We start from the raw sequence: 20,802 nt of genomic DNA on the forward strand, positions 1-20,802 counted from the left end.
TAAAAATCGAACCATTTTTAACTTTTCTGATTGGCTTGGCTTGACTTTGTATGGTGCTAAGATGGAACTCAGACCCATGTGTGGTAGCCAAGAATTCTCCCTCTGTGCTACATCCAGGCTCTACTTGTTCGTTTTTGGCAAGAATTTATCACCAAAAAGAGCTTTACAACCAGGTACAGTGGAAGAATGAAGGCTACAAAGTCAGCTGCAGTACTGTAGCGCCACACAGAAAGGCAGCAAGTTCAGAACATTTACACAACTCCCCTGAGACCTGAAACAAAGGTTGGGGTCTTTAAATGTTGGTATCACAACTTGGATGGTGTTGGGACATAACTAGACCCAACAGGGAACACAATAGGTTTGCCCATAGGTCAAGCACACTTCCTCTTTTTTTTTCTTCTATTTTTTAAATTTAAATTTAGAAACAAGCTTGTTTTACATGTCAATCCCAGTTCCCTCTCCTTCCCATCTTCCCGTGACCCCACCGACCCCCTATCCCATCCCCTTTCTGCTCCCCAGGGAGGGTGAGACCTTCCATGGGGGATCTTCAAAGTCTGTCATATCATTTGGAGCAGGGCCTAGGCCCTCCCCTGTGTGTCTAGGCTGATAGAGTATCCCTCTATGTGGAATGGGTACCCAAAGTTCATTTGTATGCTAGGGATAAATACTGATTTACTATCAGAGGCCCCATAGATTGCTGAGGCCTGCTTACTGACACCCACATTCAGGGGTTCTGGATCAGTCCTATGCTGGTTTCCCAGCTATCAGTCTAGGGTCCATGAGCTCCCCCTTGTTCAGGTCAGCTGTTTCTGTGGGTTTCACCAGCCTGGTCTTGACTGACCCCTTTGCTCATCACTCCCCCTCTCTGAAACTGGATTCCAGGAGTTCAGTTCAGTGCTTAGCTGTGAGGGTCTGCTTCTGTTTCCATCAGTTACTAGATGAAGGCTATAGGATGGCATGTAAGGTAGTCATCAATCTCATTATCAGAGAAGGGCATTTAAGGTAGCCTCTCCACTATTGCTTAGATTCTTAGTTGGTGTCACCCTTGCAGATCTCTGGACATTTCCCTAGTGCCAGATTTATCTTTAAACCTATAGTGTCTCCCTCTATTATGGTATCTCTCTTCTTGCTCTCCTGTATTCTTCCCCCGACTCAAACTTCCTGTTCCCTCATGTCCTTCTCTCCCCTCCCCTTCTCCCCTTCTCATTCTCCTAGCTCCCTCTCTCTTCTCACCATGCTCCCAATTTGCTCAGGAGATCTCGTCCCTTTCCCCTTGTCTAAGGGACCATGTATGTCTCTCTTAGGGTTCTCCTTGTTTCCTAGCTTCTCTGGTGTTGTGAATTGTAGGCTGGTAATCCTTTACTCCATGTCTAAAGTTCATATATGAGTGAGTACAAACCATGCTTGTCTTTTTGTGACTGGGTTACCTTGCTCAGGATGGTTTCTTCTAGTTCCATCCATTTGCTTGAGAATGTCAAGATTCCATTTTTTTTTCCTCTGCTGAGTAGTACTCCATTGTGTAAATGTACCACATTTTCTCTATCCATTCTTTGGTTGAGGGGCACCTAGGTTGCTTCCAGGTTTTGGCTATTACAAATAATGCTGCTATGAACATGGTTGAACAGATGTCCTTGTTGTATGAATGTGCTTCTTTTGGGTATATGCCTAAGAGTGGAATTGCTGGATCTTGTGGTAGACTGATTCCCATTTTCCTGAGGAATCTCCATACTAATTTCCAAAGTGGCTGTACCAGTTGGTATTCCCACCAGCAGTGAAGGAGTGATCCCCTTTCTCCACATCCTCTCCAGCATAAACTGTCGTTTGTGGTTTTGATTTTAGCTATTCTGACAGGTGTAAGATAATATCTCAGAGTTGTTTTGATTTGCATTTCCCTATGGCTAAGGATGTTGAGCACTTTCTTAAGTGTCTATCAGCCATTTTAGATTCCTCTACTGAGAATTCTCTATTTAGTCCTGTTACCCCACTTTTTAATTGGATTATTTGGTGTTTCAGAGACCAGCTTCTTGGGTTCTTTGTAAATTTTGGAGATCAGCCCTCTGTCAGATGTGAGGTTGTTGAAGATCTTTTCCCAGTCTGTGGGCTGCCTTTTTGTCTTGTTGACTGTGTACTTTGCCTTACAGAAGCTTCTCAGTTTCAGGGGGTCCCATTTATTAATTGTCAATCTCAGTGTCTGTGTTACTGGTGTTATGTTCAGGAAGTGATCCCCTGTACCAATTCATTCAAGGGTACCACCCACTTTCTCTTCTAAGAGGTTCAGTGTGGCTAGATTTATATTGAGGTCTTTTGATCCATTTAGACTTAAGTTTTGTGCATGGCGATAGATATGGATCTATCTGTGGTCTTCTACACGCCAGCATCCAGTTATGCCAGCATCATTTATTGAAGATGCTTTCTTTTTCCTGTTGTATTATTTTAGCTTCTTTATAAAAAATCAGTTGTTTGTAGGTGTGTGGGTTAATATCAGGGTTTTCAATTTGATTCCTTTGATCTACCTGTCTATTTTTGTACCAATACCAAGCTGTTTTCAGGACTATAGCTCTATAATAAAGCTTGAAGTCAGGGATGGTGATGCCTTCAAAAGTTCCTTTATTTTGCTATCCTTGGTCTTTTGTTTTTCCATATAAAGTTGATTTTTGTTCTTTCAAGGTCTGTGAAGAATTTTGCCAGTATTTTGATGGGGATTGCATGGAACCAGTAGATTGCTTTTGGTAAGATTACCATTTTTACTATGTTGATCCTACCTATCCAAGAGCATGGGAGATCTTTCCATTTTTTTGGTATCTTTTTAAATTTCTTTCTTTAAAGTCTCAAAGTTGTTTCTATACAGGTCTTTCACTTGTTTGGTTAGTATTACCCCAAGATATCTTATGTTGTTTGTGGCTATTATAAAAGGTGATATTTCTTTGATTTCTTTCTCAGCCCTTTTATTGTTTATATATAGTAGGGCTACTGATTTTTTTGAGTTAATCTTGTATCCTGCCACTTTGCTGAAGGTGTTTATCAACTGTAGGAGTTCCCTGGTAGAGTTTTTTGGGTCACTTATGTAAAGTATCGTATCATCTGCAAATAGTAAAAGTTTGACTTCTTCCTTTCCAATTTGCATCCCCCTTATTCTCCTTTTGTTGTCTTACTGCTTTAGCTAGAACTTCAAGTACAGTATTGAAGAGATATGGAGTGGACAACCTTGTCTTGTTCCTGATTTTAGAGGAATCGTGTTGAGTCTTTTTCCATTTAGTTTGGTATTGGCTGTTGGTTTACTGTATATTGCTTTTATTATGTTCAGCTATGTTCCTGTTATCCCTGATCAGTCCAGGACTTTTATCATGAAAGTGTTGAATTTTCTCAAAGTCTTTTTTAGCATCTAGTGAGATGATCATGTAGTTTTTCTTTTTCAGATTCTTTATATGGTGAGTTACATTGATAGATTTTCCTATATTGAACTACCCCTGCATCCCTGGGATGAATCCTAGTTAATCATTGTGGATGACTTCTCTGATGTGTTCTTGGATTTCATTTGCCAGTATTTTATTGAGTATTATAGCATCAATGTTCATGAGGGATATTGGTCTGCATGCCTTTTTCTTAGTTGTATCTTCATGTGGTTTGGGTACCAAGGTAATTGTAAGCTTGTAAAAAGAGTTTGGCAATGAATCTTCTGCTTCTATTGTGTGGAACAATTTGAGGAGTATTGGTATTAGCTCTTCTTTGAATTTCTGGTAGAAATCTGTATTGAAGCCACCTGGCCCTGGGCTGTTTTTGGTTGGGAGACTTTTGATGACTGCTTCTATTTCATTAGGGGTTATAGGTCTGTTTAAATTGCTTATCTGATTTTCATTTAATGTTGGTAACTGATATCTATCCAGAAAATTGTCCATTTCCTTTAAATTTTAAAATTTTGTGGAGTATAGGCTTTCAAAGTATGACCTGAAGATTCTCTAATTTCCTCAGTGTCCATTGTTATGTCCCCCTTTTCATTTCTGATTTTGTTAATTTGCATGTTCTCTCTCTGCCTTTTGGTTAGGTTGGATAAAGGTTTGTCTATCTTGTTAATTTTCTGGAAGAACCAACTCTTTGTTACATTGATTCTTTGCATTGTTTCCTTTGTTTCTACTTTATTGATTTCAGCCTTCAGTTTGATTATTTCCTGGCATCTACTCCTCCTGGGTGAGTTTGCTTCCCTTTGTTCTAGAGCTTTCAGTTGTGCTGTTAATTCTCTAGTGTGACTATTCTCCAGTTTCTTCATGTGGACAGTCAGTGCTATGAACTTTTCTCTTAGCACTGCTTTCAAAGCGTCCCATAAGTTTTGATATGTTGTGTCTTCATTCTCATTGAATTCTAGAAGTCTTTAATTTCTTTCTTTATTTCTTCCTTGACCCAGGAATGGTGCAATTGCACATTTTTCAATTTCCATGAGTTTGTAGGGTTTCTGTGATTTGTGTTGTTGTTGAATTTTAACTTTAAAGCATGGTGGTCTGATAAGATACAGGGTGTTATTTCAATTTTTTGTACCTGTTCAGGTTTGCTATGTTGCCAAGTATGTGGTTGAATTTAGAGAAGGTTCCATATGGCACTGAGAAGAAGGTATATTCTTTTGTGTTTGGATTGAATGTTCTATAGATGTCTGTTAAACCAAATTGGGTCCTACTTCTGTTAGTTCCTTTGTTTCTTTGTTAAGTTTCTGTCTGGTGGTCCTGTCTAGTTGTAAGTGCGGGGTGTTGAAGTCTCATTTTAACTGTGTGAGGTCTTAAGCACAATTTGAGTTTTAGTAATGTTTCTTTTACGAATATGGGTGCCTTTGTATTTGGGGCATAGATGTTCAGAATTGAGACTTCATCTTGATGGATTTGTCCTCTGATGAATATGAAATTACCTTCTTCATCTCTTTTGATTGCTTTTAGTTTGAAGCCTAATTTGTTAGATATTAGGATAGCTACTTCAGTTTGTTTTGGGGGTCTATTTGATTGGAAAATCTTATCCCAACCTTTTACTCTGAGGTAATGTCTATCTTTGAAGTTGAGGAACCACTCTTCCTCTTACAAGCAAAGGTGAATTTGGACAGACTGCCCCAGGAGTAAGTGTTGTTGTCTTCAGATACTTATTTTTTTTTGAACCGTGCATCTCTTTCAAATCTGAATTCAAGTTTGAGGCCTTTGCTGTCCTTTCCCCAGCTATCTGAAGTTTGGTTGACCCAATGCTGGGCACTGAGCCAAGCTGTCCCTGGAGCGTTAGGCCTCTAACTGAGCTAAATTGGATGTGAATAGAAATGGAGACCTGAGGGTGCTTTTGTTTTTAAGTGACAGGTTTCACATTTGTTTTGGAAGATGGTATATTCCAGAGGTGAAAGGGGGAAATCACTGTTTAGCCATAGAGAAACTGCCGTGGAAATGCTTCTGCAGTTCTTCTGTGCTCCTGATTGGAAAAAAAAAATGAGTGTGTACACTTTATAGGAAGAGAAGTGGTAGCACATTCCCAAATCAATTTTCCTTCCTGAAGAAATAAAAACAAGCCACATGGAATGATTTAGAAATGTAAAACCCGAAACTCAAATGATTGGGCATGCTATTTTGTTAAACATGCCAGCTTATATATTTTATAGAATCTGTGGCCTTTCCACAAGTTAAATGGAGCCCAACATCTTATAATTTGAACACTCCACTAATTTTGTGTTTTCAGTTGACGTTAAAAAGCTGATGTCCAGGAGGTGGTAGCGCACACCTTTAGTCCTGCCACTCAGGAGTCAGAGGCAGGCGGATCTCTGTGAGTTGGAGGCCAGCCTGGTCTACAAAGCTACACAGAGAAACCCTGTCTCAAAAAACCAAAATAAATAAATAAATAGTTGATATCCTTAGAGCTTGGTGCTAAAGCATCTTCAGTGAGTGTGTTCCAAATGGCAAGAGATAACCTGTCAATAATTGCAATTTTTAGCAGGTGAACTCCTCATCCCATCATGGATGATATGGAATTAAGCAAAATACTAAGTGTATTGTAGGAAATATCCTTGATGCTGTCTCCCATCACAACTGGGGGTACTTTCAAGGGTTGATGAAAAATGTCACACACGATGGCTTGCTGGTTGAGAGCACTTGCTTTCAGCCTGGGGTTTGGTTCCCAACATCCACAGTGTACAGTTCAAAACCACCTGTAACTCTAGTTTCCGGGGATGAGATTCCCTCTGCTGGCTGTCTATATGTATGTATATAGACAAAAGCTTGCATACATAAAAATAAAATAAACCTAATATATTTAAAAGTTACATTTGGGCTGAGTGTGTGTCTTTAGTGATAGACATAAAAGAAGCTAGATTTGTTATGGAGCACCACAACACAACAGCCAAATGACTATTTTGAAGAAAATGGGTAGCACAAAGCTAGTGTTTATTGAAGAGTCTCTGTATGTCAGGTAAATTTGGGCTAAGTACATAAATTAAGTCACCTAGCATTCAAAATAACCCTGCCATTCCTTATTGCTGATGAAGAAATTAGGACCCAGATAAATTAAGAGATGTGGAAAGTTTATATTCCTAGTAAATACCAAGACAGTGACATGAACCCTGACTGTCATTGTGCAAACAAAATCCAATGTTTTTGAACAAAAATAATTTTAACATGAGCATTTGGATTTGGAGCAGTGCTGTTGCTATTGGCATGAGTTGTTCTTCAAGTCAGTAGCTGTCTTACTTTTCTATTGCTATGAGGAGACACTAGGACCAAGGAAACTTACAAAAGAAAACATTTAACTGGGGGCTTGCTTACAGTTTCAGAGGGTCAGTCCATGGCCATCATGGCTGGGAGTATGGCAGCAGGTGGGCAGACATAATGATGGAACAGTACCTATGAGCTTACAGCTGATCTGCAAGTTGGAAGCAGAGAAAGCATCTGGGCCTGGTGTGGGCTTTTGAAACCTTAAAGCCTTCCCCCAGTGACTTACCTCCTCCAACAAGGCCACACCTCGTAATCCTTCCCAAATAGTTCCACCAGCTGGGGACCAAGCATTCAAACATATGAGCCAATGGGAGCCATTCTCATTCAAACCGCATTAGCCTTGTAGAGTTGAACATTGATTTGGATAGGTGAATTCTGGTGTATGTGTATAGGTGTATTTATGCATGTATGTGCACATGTGGGAATTTTTTTTATGATTACAGCTACCAACTTTCACAAACTAAGATCATTCACAAATGAGATTTTTTTCTTGCTATCAGTAGTGGAACTTTAGAAAGAATCTGAATGATTTTTATTGTCTGGATATCAGGTTTAGTATGAAAACATAAAAACCCTACATGCCAGGGGCTGGAGAGATGGCTCAGAGGTTGGGAGCACTGACTGGTCTTCCAGAGGTCCTGAGTTTGATTCCCAGCAACCACATGGTGGCTCACAACCATCTGTGGTGAGATCTGGTGCCCTCTTCTGGTGCGCAAGCATGCATGCAGATAACTGTATACATAATAAATAAATAAAATCTTAAAAAAAAAAAAAAAACCCTACATGCCTTCTGAACTCCCATCCCAGTTGTGTATCAGTGACTATTAGATGACATGGGACATGAACTGTGACTGAGAAAGTACCTCTCTTGCTGAGGAAAATAGTTCCTTTTGAGCATGCAGCAAATTGACATAATGGCTAAGGAATGAAGTTTTAGATACTCTGATAAAAAGCGTGGAGGCCACAACAGTGCTAGTCTGAGAGTAAAGAATGCACATAAACTCAGGAGTACACACACAGTGTTTCAGGGTTCTGTAAGAAACGAATACAGAGGTGTGAAAATGGAGTTAATGATAAAGCCACTTATATTTTATTGGTGAAATATCATGTGTCTTAGTCACTGTTCTACTTCTGTGAAGAGACATCATAACCAAAACAACTCATAAAAGAAAGCATTCAGTTGGGGGGGGGTAGCTGGCTTACAGTTTCAGAGGTTTCATTCATTATCATCATGAGAGGGAGCCTGGCAGCAGGCAGGCAGGCAGACTGCTGGAGAAGTAGTTAAGGGTTACATGTGGTGATATATTATTTATGATTTATTACAGCTTGTCTGAGGATTCAGAAAGCAAAGTCAGCCACAAACCATAGAAACCAGGCACGCACCTTTAATCTCAGCAGCCAGAAGCTAGGAGGTGATGGTACCCACCTTTAATCCTAGGACTCAGGATTAAGATGTAGACGGATCTCTTCACAGAGATCTACACCTAGATCTATACAATACTGATCCAGTTCTAAAGAGAAACATCTCACTCAAAGATGATCTCAGCACCTGGGATCACACACCTTTAATCCCAGCATTAGAGAGGTGTATAAGACAGGAGCAAGGCCTCAGTGTCAGGCACTCATTCTCCAGCCACACTGAGTGTAGGAGGCATTCATTCTCCAGCCACCATGAGGATTGGAAGACATTGAAATCTCAGGATTCTCCAGTCACTCAGAGGAGAGGCAGCAGGATCAGCCCATTCAGCCCGAGGTAGTGGTAATAACTAGTGGCCCGATACTTTGCCTTTGTGACCTTCGGCTTGAAGTTTGAACCCCAATATCCGTTTCAGGGTCTTTTATTTATCTTGTAGCAGTTATATCCTGATCTGCAGGCATGGGGGTTGTTCAGGGATATGGAAGGACAGACAGACAGACAAGAAAACACACACACACACACACACACACACAGAGAGAGAGAGAGAAAGAAAGAGAGAGAGAGAGAGAGAGAGAGAGAGAGAGAGAGAGAGAGAGAGACTGAGCCTGACATGGCTTTTGAAACCTCGAAGTCCATCCACAGTGACACACTTCCTCCAACAAGGCCACAGCTCTTAATTCTCCTAATCCTATCAAAGGGTTCCACTCCCTGTAACTAAGCATTCAAATATATGAGGTTATGGCGACCATTCTTATTCAGATCACCCCATCATGTGACTCCCTGAGTCTAGAAACTGACATTCAGATTCCATCTGATGAGATTCAGTGTCCCAATCATTTTAGACTCAGCAGTGAACTCCTGATCTGCCAGTCCACTCCCCGTGAAGCTGTTCACCTTTCAGTGGTGGGGAAATGTCTCCTTTTCACTGGCAAGGCCCCAAATGTGCCATCAGTCCCCCACCTGTAACTCTCATGGACACCTTCAGCAGACTTCCAGAACCAGACCACTTCCCATCCTGCATCATTCTTTCTGGGGTTCTTGTAGTCACCCACTGACAGGTATTCCTGCCTCTCAGACCATCACTACATGAAGCCAGCCAGGCTGGGTATTTTGTGTGCCAGGTCAGGACTCTCTACCTGAAGTCTGTCTCCCCCTGCCCTCAAGGACAAGCTGACATTTTGACAGTGCATAATTTGATTATCTCTTATGTTTTGGAGCATCTTCTTTTCTTCCTTATCTTGTTTATTTTCTTCCTGCCATAATGGCCTCTTCACCATTACTCCTACCCTAGAGCCAGTGTTTCCTTGTGCCATCTTCTTTTCCCATTCCTGAATATGCGCATGGCTTCTTTCGTCCCGTTAGGCCTTCCTCCAACAAGCCTCCTGTTTTAACATTCCACATCCCAGAATCCCCTTACTTTGTTTTCTTTCTCATGGTCTGGTGATTTTATAACTCACTGTACTTGTTCATGTCCTACTGCCTCTGTAGCCTCTTTTCTGTGTCCTTCTGTGCCCTCTGCTGAGTGCTGGCTCCACAAGGACATGGCTCAGTGATGCAGTACAAGTGTCCAAAATACTTGCTGGTGCATGGTAGAAGAACAATAAATTTGGTTAATTGTTGCGTTAAGATGTTTAAGCACACAGATGCATATGCATTTTCGTGTGTGTGTGTGTGTGTGTGTGTGTGTGTGTGTGTGTGTGTGTGTGTGTGTGTGCGCGCGCGCGCGCGTGTGCATGTGCACACACATGCCTGTGGAGGCCAGAGGAAAACCTCAGGCATCCTTCTTCAGGGCCATGCACTTTGTTTATTTTTAGCAAAGTCTCTCACTGGGGCTGGGGCTCACAGATTAGCCTGGGCTAACTGTCTGAAGAGCACCAGGGATCTTCTGCTCAGGGATCTTCTGCTCATCTTCACTTCCCCAGCACTGGGATTACAAATGCCTCACCAGGGCTAGTGTTTTTATGTGGATTCTAGGTATCAAAGCCAGGTTCTCAAACTTGGATGGCACGTGCGCAAGCATGTGCACACACACACACAGAGGGGGGGGGATGAGATGGCTGTGAGGAGAGAGTGAGAAGGCAAGAGACAGAGAGACTGTTTAGGCAATGTACATAGATTTTAACAATAAGAAGAAAGCAGCGTGTTTCTCAGCTATGGTTACAGATGTGAACCATCAGTACAGCAAACAGCACAAGAAGAAAGAAACCAGGCCCTTGTTTTCATGTAACACAGGAAGAACAAAGGGAATAACAAATGTGCAATGTGCATCTTTCTTCCTCAACTGTTTAAAAGATGGTGACACCATTACCTACTGAAAGCAATGTGTAGGTATTCTCAACCCAGCCTAACAAAGTAGATGTTACATTATCTGAGATTCCATGTGGTATATTTAGCGAATGTTCACCATGCAGGGTGCTTTGTAACTATTGGCTTTATAGTTAGATATTTACATCTGTACATATGCACTATTGAGTAATTAATGTTGAGTAAATAGTGAATACAGCTAATCCAAATCGTTGACACCAGGCATATACGTGACACATAAATACACATGCAGGTAAAAGCCACTCGGTTCTTTAAAAACTCCAGTGAACTTGTTTAATTTTTCTTTCATCTTTTCACATAGGGCCCAGAGCCATGACTATGTGGGTGGACTGGAATTGGTTCTCTTCTCTTTAAGGTGTGGGTGAATTCTGTCACTGAGATGACCAGAGATGACCTGTGTGCAGAAGATGAGGACTCTTCCCCACAGGACTTGGTCTACTGGGTCACTCCTCCCAGCAATGGGCACCTGGCTCTCAAGTCCATTCCTGGCAGAAGCATCCAGAACTTCACTCAGGCACACATCAATGAGGGTCAGCTTGTGTTTGTGCACTCTGGTAAGTCACAGTAGAGCAGGGCCAAGTGCATGTGTTCTGAGCAGCGAGTGATGCGGCTGTCATACCTAGGAGTTGCTGATGGAAAACCACAGGATGTAGAAACTTCCCAAGTTCTGTGCCTTTTTAAAGAACATCTTGAGGAAAGCTCATAAAATCATTAGAGCCTGACCTTGTCTCCCTCAAGGGCTTACTCAGGAGGGCATGTAAGGTCAGTTACCTTCCATGAGAGCCCATTCCTCCCACTCACTGGCATAGCATCTGTGACTCTCCACTCTTGCCCTGGCTATGAGACTAATGTAGGTTAATTTAGACCTCTGCTTTTTAATATCCCCATGACAGTGCAAGCATTCTAAGAAAGGGCAGAGTCTCTTGTATCCTCAGCCCTTCAAACAGTGACTAGAACATAGTAGGTGCTTCATAAATAAAACTTTTTTGAACAAATGAAATAGTTTTAACCATGAACTATGTCCTGGTTAATAACATTCTAGATGCTGAGGTTATGTAGTGAACAAAGCAGTTTTTGTGCGAGGATTGTATTCATGAATGAACGGATGTCACTGTGTTTATGAGATCCTGATGTTGGTTGGAGGCCCTTTCTGCTTCCTGTTAGTCATCAGTGAATCAAGACCGACAACATTTGCTGGAAAGGTGACCCAGGAACTCTGCCAGGCTGGCCTTGCTTTGTTATATGTCTGCCCTTGTCAGTGGACCAGGGTGGGCAGCAGCTGGAAGGAGGCATGGGAAAGGAGCATGACCCAGGAATGCATAACCTGAAAGCTTAAATCTCATCCTTTTCCCAGTTAAACTGTCTCCTTCAAGAATATAATAAAGACAAGAAAAATAGACACTCTCTGAATTCATAGGTAATGATGCCCTAATGATCTGTGCACTTAACACACAGGCTGCCCAAAGAATCTGAACACAATTTACCATGTGGATGCTCTCATGTAGTGATCACAGCCTGCAGCCTGTGGCCCGGCCGGGGCTTAGATCATTTTCAGCACCGTCCTAAATCTCTTCCATTTGTCAGGCCTCACGGGAGGTGCAGTCACATGAACATGCTATTTCACAAGTCACACTGATTTCACAAGTACTCCTCAGTCTTCTGAGACATAAAGAGTCATGACCTCATTTTAGAGATGAAAAAACCTGCAACTCATATAGACTCAGCTTGGCCTGTCCCTGAAGCTGGTGTTTCTCCACTGAAGGTTAGAGGACAGGGGTTACCATTTGCAGTGAAGGATGGAAACAACAGCAAGCTCTCTGGGTTGATTGACTTGTCAGCTACCAGGTCAATATTTGCTTTTAGTAGATAGAGAAAATAGCTTCAAAAAAAGAAGGAAAGGGAGGTAGAGGCCAGGATAACATGAAGGCTAATTCATTATATTTCTTAAATGGACACTAAGACAAGCTAACTCTCAAAGTGACTGGAGCCCAGCTGCAGATGCCTCTGTTGTGGAAACCAGCTGTCCATTACTAGCCCCAAACAAAGAGGATGGTTTAATTAATTTCACTTAGCATCTTACATTTGCAAAGTGCTCTGCTCTAATCTAATTTGCCAGTCCGTACAACAACTTAAGTGGTTTGATACAGCGAAGATGTCTACAGCCAGGGCTTCTTGGTCACTTGCCCTCCTGAAAGTACCCTTGGAAAAACGCAGAGGTCTGCCCTAGAGTATCCACAGATCGCCCTATGTGCCTGCTTCCTTCCTGGTCTTCCCTTGGTCTAATTCCTGTTAGGTCCCATTCTGTATAACATTCTGTATTGGTTTTGTTATAGTTCCTCTGGTTCTATCCCTATTTTGTTTCTCCATTCATAAGGCACTTTCGGAATTCCTAGTGGTAGAAGTCATTCTCTCTTTAATTTTGTGTTTCATTAAATACTTTGGAAAGCTAATTCTAGGAAAGCAAGCAAATGCAAAACACTTGTTCATGAGTCCTGTTGGAAGTTAGGTACATGTAATGCCTTTTTCTTTCCCGGTCTCTGCCTCTTTAATGGTGACCTATTTATATTTTGGTGAAAAACAAAACAAAAACAAAAACAAACGCCACCTGTAAACATTCTAGTGAGAATCCGGGGCTTCCTAGTAAGCTTTGATTAGCTAAAACTTAAAAGATTTCAAGTTCCAGCCTATGCTAATCAGTCTGTGTTACTAAGGGAGTATCCATACATAATTGCAGTCTGATCATACATCCGTCATTCCTAGCCTTATTTCCCCCTGGGCAACAAAGACACATTTTTACCTAGTACATTCTGTAAGGGCCTGTGGACTTTTCATTTACTGCTACATGGACATGTTCAATGGCCACCGGTCTCCCTGCATAGAGATCTTGCTGCTGCCTTGTGAGTCATACTGGTAAAGCACCCTGGGGAATTGGATCAATGCTGATACGTCTCCATTCCAGTGATGTCCATAAGTTAATTTTCCACTTTACTGGTATGACTAGTCTTTGACAGAGTGTAGGAGTGTGCTCTCCTTGCAGACCCTTAAGGAAAGTGAAGCCAGGTCTCTCCCTTCCCTTTGCTTTCCACTCAGAATATGGTTAGCTTGACATGGATATTTGTTTATTTGTTAATTTCCCTGATCTTTTGAAATTATAATTATATAATATCCACCTTCCCTTTCCTCCCTCCCAAACCTCCCATATACCCATCTCAACTCTTTTTCAAATTCATGGCTTCTCTTTTCATTGTTACGTGCATGCGGGTGTATATATGTGTGTATGTGTTTTCAGGGTTGGCTGTTTTGTATTGGATAACCAATTAGTGGGCTCTTCCCTGGGGAAGACTATTTCTCTAGCTCCCAGCATCTTAGTTGCCTACAGTTCTTTGTGCAGGGTTGAGTTGCAATTTTCCTATCCTCTTTTGCATATTTCATTAAAAGTGTAACTGTTCGTAGTAGTTGCAGGATGCTAAATATTCTCTTGCCTTAAATTTTGATTTTCAGTATAAAGCTTTATCAATATTTCAAAAATTATTGGTGTGGTTATAGTCATACATTATTGATATGGGTTGATTTCAAAATAATAAAATACAGGGGATGAGTACTATTTTTAACTTGCAAAAATTTCTTGGTGTTTTAATATGTCAGAGGTCAAGGGAATCTGCATTTTAAACTTTATTGATATACCTTAACTTTGTTTCTTGTCAATAATACAATCAAGTACCATATAAAGTCAGGGACACAGTCTGAGAAATGATTCATCAGTGTGCAAGCATCATGGAGCTTCCTTACACAAACTAAGCAGGCTGTGATATCTCTGGGTGATACAGTCTATAGGACCACAGTTCCACAGACTGTTGGGGATGCAAATGTATGTGGCCTGTGGCAACATTTGATTTGGTGAGCTCAGTGGCTAATTAACACATTACAAAATTGCTATGGCTACTTTCAGGACCATGGAGGGACATAGGGTGAAGGTAAAGTGGACTTTTCAGGATAATCAAATTAACCAGAGGGTATGTTCTTCTTTTGAAGGAGCAATGTCAGGAGGCTTTAATTTTCAGGTTACTGATGGTTTGAATTTTGCACCTCGGCAAATCTTTAGCATCACCGCCCGAGCTCTGATCATTAGCTTAGAAGTCAACAGAGGATTGAGCATCTTCCCAGGTAAGAGACTTGGGGGGTGTTTGGGGGAAGGGTTAAGTGTTTTCCTATCTGTTCAGAAAATCCAGTTGTATGGCCTAAAGTGATATCCCTTGTTGTGAAAGGACTCTAGCAACATTATTAAGTCCCCCACTCCCCTCAGAATTCTCAGCAGAAATTTGACAGCAACAAGGCTGGCACTCTGAAACTTTTTTGTCTCTCCCCTTGTCTCTTCCCCAGACAAGGAAGGACTGGAAAGAGCAGTGGAAGGATTCATGGAAGGGGCTGACTTCACTCTCTATGCACTTTCCCATCTTCTCTCCTAGAGTCCTTACCGACCCAAGATCTCTATTGTTTATGCTTTTGGGGCTTCATCTCCTGTATCCCAGGCTGGTATTGAACTCCCTGAATAGCTGCATGTGACTTTACACTTCTGATCCTCCTGCCTTTGCTTCCTGAGTGCCGGAATTGCAGGTTTGCACTGCCACGCCCAGTTTACACTTTGCTGGGAACTGAACTCAGGGCCTTGTTCAGGCTAAGCAAGCACTCTGCCAGCAGAGCCACATCCCTGTCTCCCTTTATTTTCTTCAAACTGCTTGTATCTTGGATAGGAAATCGTCTGCAGCGCTTGGGGCTTGCCAGTGTTTTCCCTTAGTGCTGGCTTAGAGTGGCCGCTTGCCAATCATCTAAGCCAGACTGATGTAGAAGGAGCTGTAAGCTGCTCTGGCTAACACTCTCAGAAAAGGGGAAAGATTTACCCAATGGCAAGGGCAAAAAAATAAAAAGAGAGCGAGAGAAAAAGCTGGAATTTGTTATTTCCAAAAAGCACAGAGGTGGAAACAATAACATCTCAACATGGCCTGAATGTTGGGGAAAAGGAAAGGACAGAGCAGTCCTGCACTTATAACCTACTTAAAGGACAGACATTAGCAATCAAACATAGATGGAAAAAAGTCACTGATGATTTTATTAATTATGGTTCAACTAGCCAGCAATCCTAAAAATAGCAGTGCCTGCCTGCCTCTCACTTCACACAAGTTGATATGGGAGTCTCTGGAATGGGCCTGGCAACTTAAAATTTTCTTTAGATTTATTTTGGTTTATGTGTTTGAGAGTTTTCCCTGTGTGTATGTCCGTACAGTGTGTGCATGCCTGTGCCCGCAGAGCTCAGAACAAGGCATCAGATCCCTGGAACTGGGGTTACAGGGAGTTGTGAGCCACCATGTGGGTGCTGGGAACTACTGAGCCATCTTGCCTTCTTTCTTTCTTTCTTTCTTTCTTTCTTTCTTTCTTTCTTTCTTTCTTTCTTTCTTTCTTTCTTAGTTCTAGTTAGGGAACAAGCTTGTTTCACATGTAAGTCCCTTCTCCCTTCCCAACCCCCAGCCTACCCCCCACCCCATCCACCCACCACTCCCCAGGCAGGGTAGGACCCTCAACGGGGGCTCTGCAACGTCCACCAAATCTTCCTGTGCTGGTCCTGGGCCTTCCCCATGTGTCCAGGGCCAGAGTGTAACCCTTCACATGGGATGGGCTCTCAAAGTCCCTTCTTGCACCAGGGAAAAATACTAATCCACCACCAGAGGCTCCCTGGAGTGCAGAGGCCTCCTTATTGACATCCATGTTCAGGGGTCTGGATCAGTCTTGTACTGGCTTCCCCGACAGCATCTGGGGTCGATGTGCTTTCTTGCCTTCTTTTTAAAGTCTTAGTTGCTCTTAAAGTGGAACTCACTTGGTATCCACAGGGCTAGACACTGATGAGAGATCAATCCACAGTCTGTAACACTAAGGTTTTCTTTATTCAGATAACATCAGCCAAGCGCAAGCCAAAGCGGGCCAAGGGCAGCAAGGCAGCAAGGCAGCCAGGCCAGAGAGAAGGGAGAAGGGAGAAGAAGGTCTCCACGTGTGCACGGTCCCTTAAAAACCATAACCGCGTCACCTTAGACTTCCCCTCACCATGCCCTCACACCTGTGTCCTGTCCGGGCTACTAGGAGGAGGGGCTACAGTGTCTCCCTACAAGACACTGTACCAGTATTTCAGTGTTTATGAGATAGGTAATATATTGTTGGGAAGTCGGTGGGCTCTCTGACTTAAAGAGGAAATAGGAACTGGCAGTAAGGGGTTTAGCGAGCCCTCCTGCTTCTGTAACAGACTTCTAGGAAAATGACACTTGTCTGCCATTATTTTTACAGTAACTGCTGGGATGCTTTGCTAATTTTTTATTGTGATGGTGGTAATGCTGAGGGTTGAAGCTAGGGAAGCCCTCTACCACTGAGCTACACCCCCAGCCCTTGAATGTTCATTTTTAAGTTTTAAGTTGTCCTCAGCTTTTAAGTCTGTGGAAAGAAAGCTTTCCAAACACAGCAAGGGCTGTGTCACCTAGGATCTTCTATTAGAAAACTTTATTTTTTCCATTCTCTGTAAATTTTCTCTCTGAACAAGTATGAAACTTTTACCATTTTCTCCTCAAGGCAATTAGTGCCTTGGGGAGTCATATAGTGTTTTTTTGTTTTGTTTTGTTTTTAAAACAAATAACCATCTGCATTTCAGTCATCAGAAAGACATGGTGACCTATTTTTAAAATTCCAAAACTAGGGTAATTGTGGCTGTTGTAGAAGATTAAGTACCTTTCATCTGGCTCAGCATAGTCTGGTTTAATAATTGATGACAGTTGTATTAGTGGGAAGACAGGAACGCTGTCGCTTCAACACTTCTGAGTTTCTGGCGAATGTTTTACTAAATCAGTGTAGCCGGAAAACATACATTGAGTGGCCAAATTCCTTTCTGACCTTCAGAAGATTGTATAAAACTTAGAGTGTTTATAGCTCTATGTGCATTATTGGCCACAGTCCTGGGAACTGTTTCTTTTTCCAGCAAGTCTTCCATCTACTTCAACCCAGCCCCTGTGTGTTTCAAGAGCTCACAGCTAGAACTCCAATATTGACCTCACTTTCACAAACACTCCCGGCCCTGGTAGCTCAGTTGGTATTCTTGGTTGCCACTGTCTATACCCCGCCTTGTTTCCTGTTCCAGCTCTTGGCCAGGAGGAAGCAAGATGGATCTTCATATCCATTTCTCTTCAGTGACAGTGATGTTTGATGAAATCTCCTAACTGTGGTATCCACAAGTCCTAGAGTTCAGGTGGACCTCATGGGTCCCCTGGTCCTAGTGTTCATATTGTTCTTCCTGTGTCAGCTTTCCCAAGTAGCAGGGGCCACCAGTTGTATATCAGAGTTGCCTAACATGAACACGATTCCTGTGGTTTTGTTACCTTGTCCCCTTTCCAGGGACCCACCTAACCTTGCTCAGCAGGGCTTCTTCAGCAGTCCCCTGAGGGCTCTTTGTCCCAGCTGTTGTGTGTGGAGCTGTAAGGTGATGATAGATGCCACGCTCTGTATCTTCCTTGAACGTTCCCATTCTCATCATGCTATGCCATGTCCCACAAAGGGCAGGGAGGCATACCGCATACATCTTGCCTCTGGATATGAAAAAGATGTTCTGTGTCAGCTATTGCAGAACCACATGTTTAGAACTTACATAGTCTAAAATCCCAGGGGAAAGTCTGTTGTTTTTGTAGAAGCATGATTTGTTTTCGAGCTATCGCAGGAGTATAAAATCTATTCCTATTATAGGCTGGACATTCAGCTACTGATACTCATATTCTAATTACCACATTGGGTTACTATAAAAAATTAATGTGAAATATATAACAACACAACTTTTGAATATCCATGAATGGTAAAAGATATGAGGCTCAGGAGGTTTCTGTGTTATATAGCTAAGTGACAAGTCTTAAGCCCTCCGGGCAGCGTAGCAATTCTGATCCCAAGTCTAGAGCTTGTATCAAGCAGCCCCTCTCCTTTACGTGTAGGCCAACATCCCAGAATGTCCCTTGTGGAATGCCAGTTCCCTGAGAAAGGGACATCAGGGTAATGTTTATTTTGTTTCCTAACCATTATTGATATATTGACATACACAGCAAGTTAATAGCCACAACAATTATGTAGCAATGTTGCAGGTTTTAATCTCTTTGGTTGGGGAAATATTGCAACCTGGCATAAGTTAGTAACAACAACAAAAAGTTTAAACCTTTAATTCACATTTGGTCCATACCATACCATCTGAACTTCCTCTGCCTCAAACTTCGGAAGGTCCTGTGTTGGCTCCTTTGTATGCTCAGCCCTGGCTTGATACTTTAAAAAATTTGCATGGCAAGCCAAAATAATTATTAGAGTGCATAGAATGACTGTTTTAAGACTAAGTATAGCTTCTATGCTTTGCCAAATTTGAATATCAGTTTTTAACTCTAAATGAAATAATTTTTGTGAACTAAGTAAAATTAAAGTATATTTTTATTATATTTTATTTTAATATTTCAGCTTGTCTTATTTTATTGTATACATTTTGAATACATATATAGATATGTGAGTATAACATGAATATATATATATATATATATGGGGGTATTCATATATATTTAACTGACATGTTTTCTGTTGCCTTCTCTGTAATTTATTCTTCAAGAAAAGATTTTGTAAGAGTTTTTCACATTGAATTCTACCATAGATTTTGTTTGTTTAACTCTAGTGGTGGCATGTTGGAATATACTACGTCCTTAGGCTGTAGATTTTTTTGTTTATCCAAATTGTACTTGGCTCTTTTTCAAGGAATGTTGGTCTCCAGTGTTGGAGGATTAACCCACAAAGTTTTGCGGTGATTCTGTAGAGGCAAGCTTCTGTAGGTCCAGGGTCAGGCAGTTCACCTCCAATGGACTATTCCCTGAATCTGCACCTCAGCCTCTTTGGTCATGAAGAAGAAGAAATGACATCAGTAACCCATCTGTCCCTCGTAGTAGCAACCAAAAGACAGGAGAAAGGATTCATAGTGTATGCTAAAAGGTTTACCATCCCTCCCTCCGTGCAGACATAGCACAGTTTCTTTCTAAAAATGTTTTAAATTACATTTGTTTGTGTGTGTGTGTGTGTGTGTGTGTGTGTGTGTGTGTGTGTGGTAGGCTATCAGAGGTCATTCTGTCTTTACACATGTGGTTCTAGGGGTTGAATTTCTGTCCTGGTGCCTGGCAGCAAGCACTCTGTCCCACTGAGCCATCCTGGTGGCCCCAGGCTTTCTGTATCTTATCATCTGGTATGTGCACTCAGGCTTACTCCCTCATTTGACTATGGTGAAGCCACCTGGTATGGAGGGAGGCTTGACAAAGGATTTCATATCCTTTGGATGGAAAAAATGGCATATTTTATAAAGAGGCCCCTTTTTTACTTCCTGTCCCCTAAGTGACCTGGGAAGAGGTGAGTTATAAACAGGGTCACTGTGAAGAAGAGAAATTAAGGCATGGAGGGGGGTGTTCCGAAGAATAGCTAAGGACAGGAAGTTGGGTGCTGAGGCAGTCAGGAGTGTACATAGCACATATAACAGGAAAGTTGGCAGGTGACAGAGTCCCAGTTACGACTTTATAACATTGATTGAGGGCACAGAAACATGGCTCTCAGCCTGCCCGGTGTGACCTCTAGCCCTGACCACCATTCTAGAAGCCAGAAAGTGGCCGCAGCAAGCAGTGAGAAGAATGTATGAGAATTTCTATGCGGCACATGGGTACTTGTACAGCAGCTAAACTTGTGTGACAGAGGTCCTGAACTTAAGGCAAACTGTGGGAAAGGTCCTCTTTCTGAGGCTGGATTCCATGGGCTTACCTCCCTCACTGAAAGCCTAGTGGTCATTTCAGAGGCTCGGGTGTTTTGAATGGAGCCTCCATATTTGCAAATTAGGAAGTTATCCAGACCCAGAGCTGTCTAATCCTTGGAATTATCAAATGCCTAATGTGGTTTAAATATCAACTATTGTGGCCTTTCCTATCCAAGACTACAAAGCTAAGGAAGGAAAGCAAAAATGGATGTAATTTAGAATGAGGCTTGGTTATTATTGGATAAATAGTTATTTTGTTATTCCATAGTTATGTATTATAATAAATGGTTACTATTTACCGATATCATTGGATAAACTCAAAAGTTATTTACAAAGTACCTACTCTGAGGGCAACTCTGCAGAGGACTCATGCTAACATGCTTTTGAAAAGGTTGGGAGAGATGAGGGAGGACTCTGGTTCAGAAGCTGGCATTGACCACTCAGACCTTCCATCCCACGAGGATGGTCCTTCAACATCCCAAACCCTGACATTCACATGG

The 20,802-nt window shown here is 41.9% G+C and overlaps 1 protein-coding gene across 1 annotated transcript in view; it reads left to right on the plus strand.

Moving 5' to 3' along the window:
• Positions 1–20,802, plus strand: part of LOC113834187 (chondroitin sulfate proteoglycan 4) — a 91,479-nt gene that overhangs the window by 52,094 nt on the left and 18,583 nt on the right. The window contains exons 11-12 of the mRNA XM_035438785.1: positions 10,820–11,018; positions 14,497–14,628. Coding sequence (XP_035294676.1) covers positions 10,820–11,018; positions 14,497–14,628 — 331 coding nt within the window. The remainder of the gene's footprint in view (positions 1–10,819; positions 11,019–14,496; positions 14,629–20,802) is intronic.

Source organism: Cricetulus griseus, chromosome 2 (assembly GCF_003668045.3).
Source record: "Cricetulus griseus strain 17A/GY chromosome 2, alternate assembly CriGri-PICRH-1.0, whole genome shotgun sequence".
Classification (NCBI taxonomy): domain Eukaryota; kingdom Metazoa; phylum Chordata; class Mammalia; order Rodentia; family Cricetidae; genus Cricetulus; species Cricetulus griseus.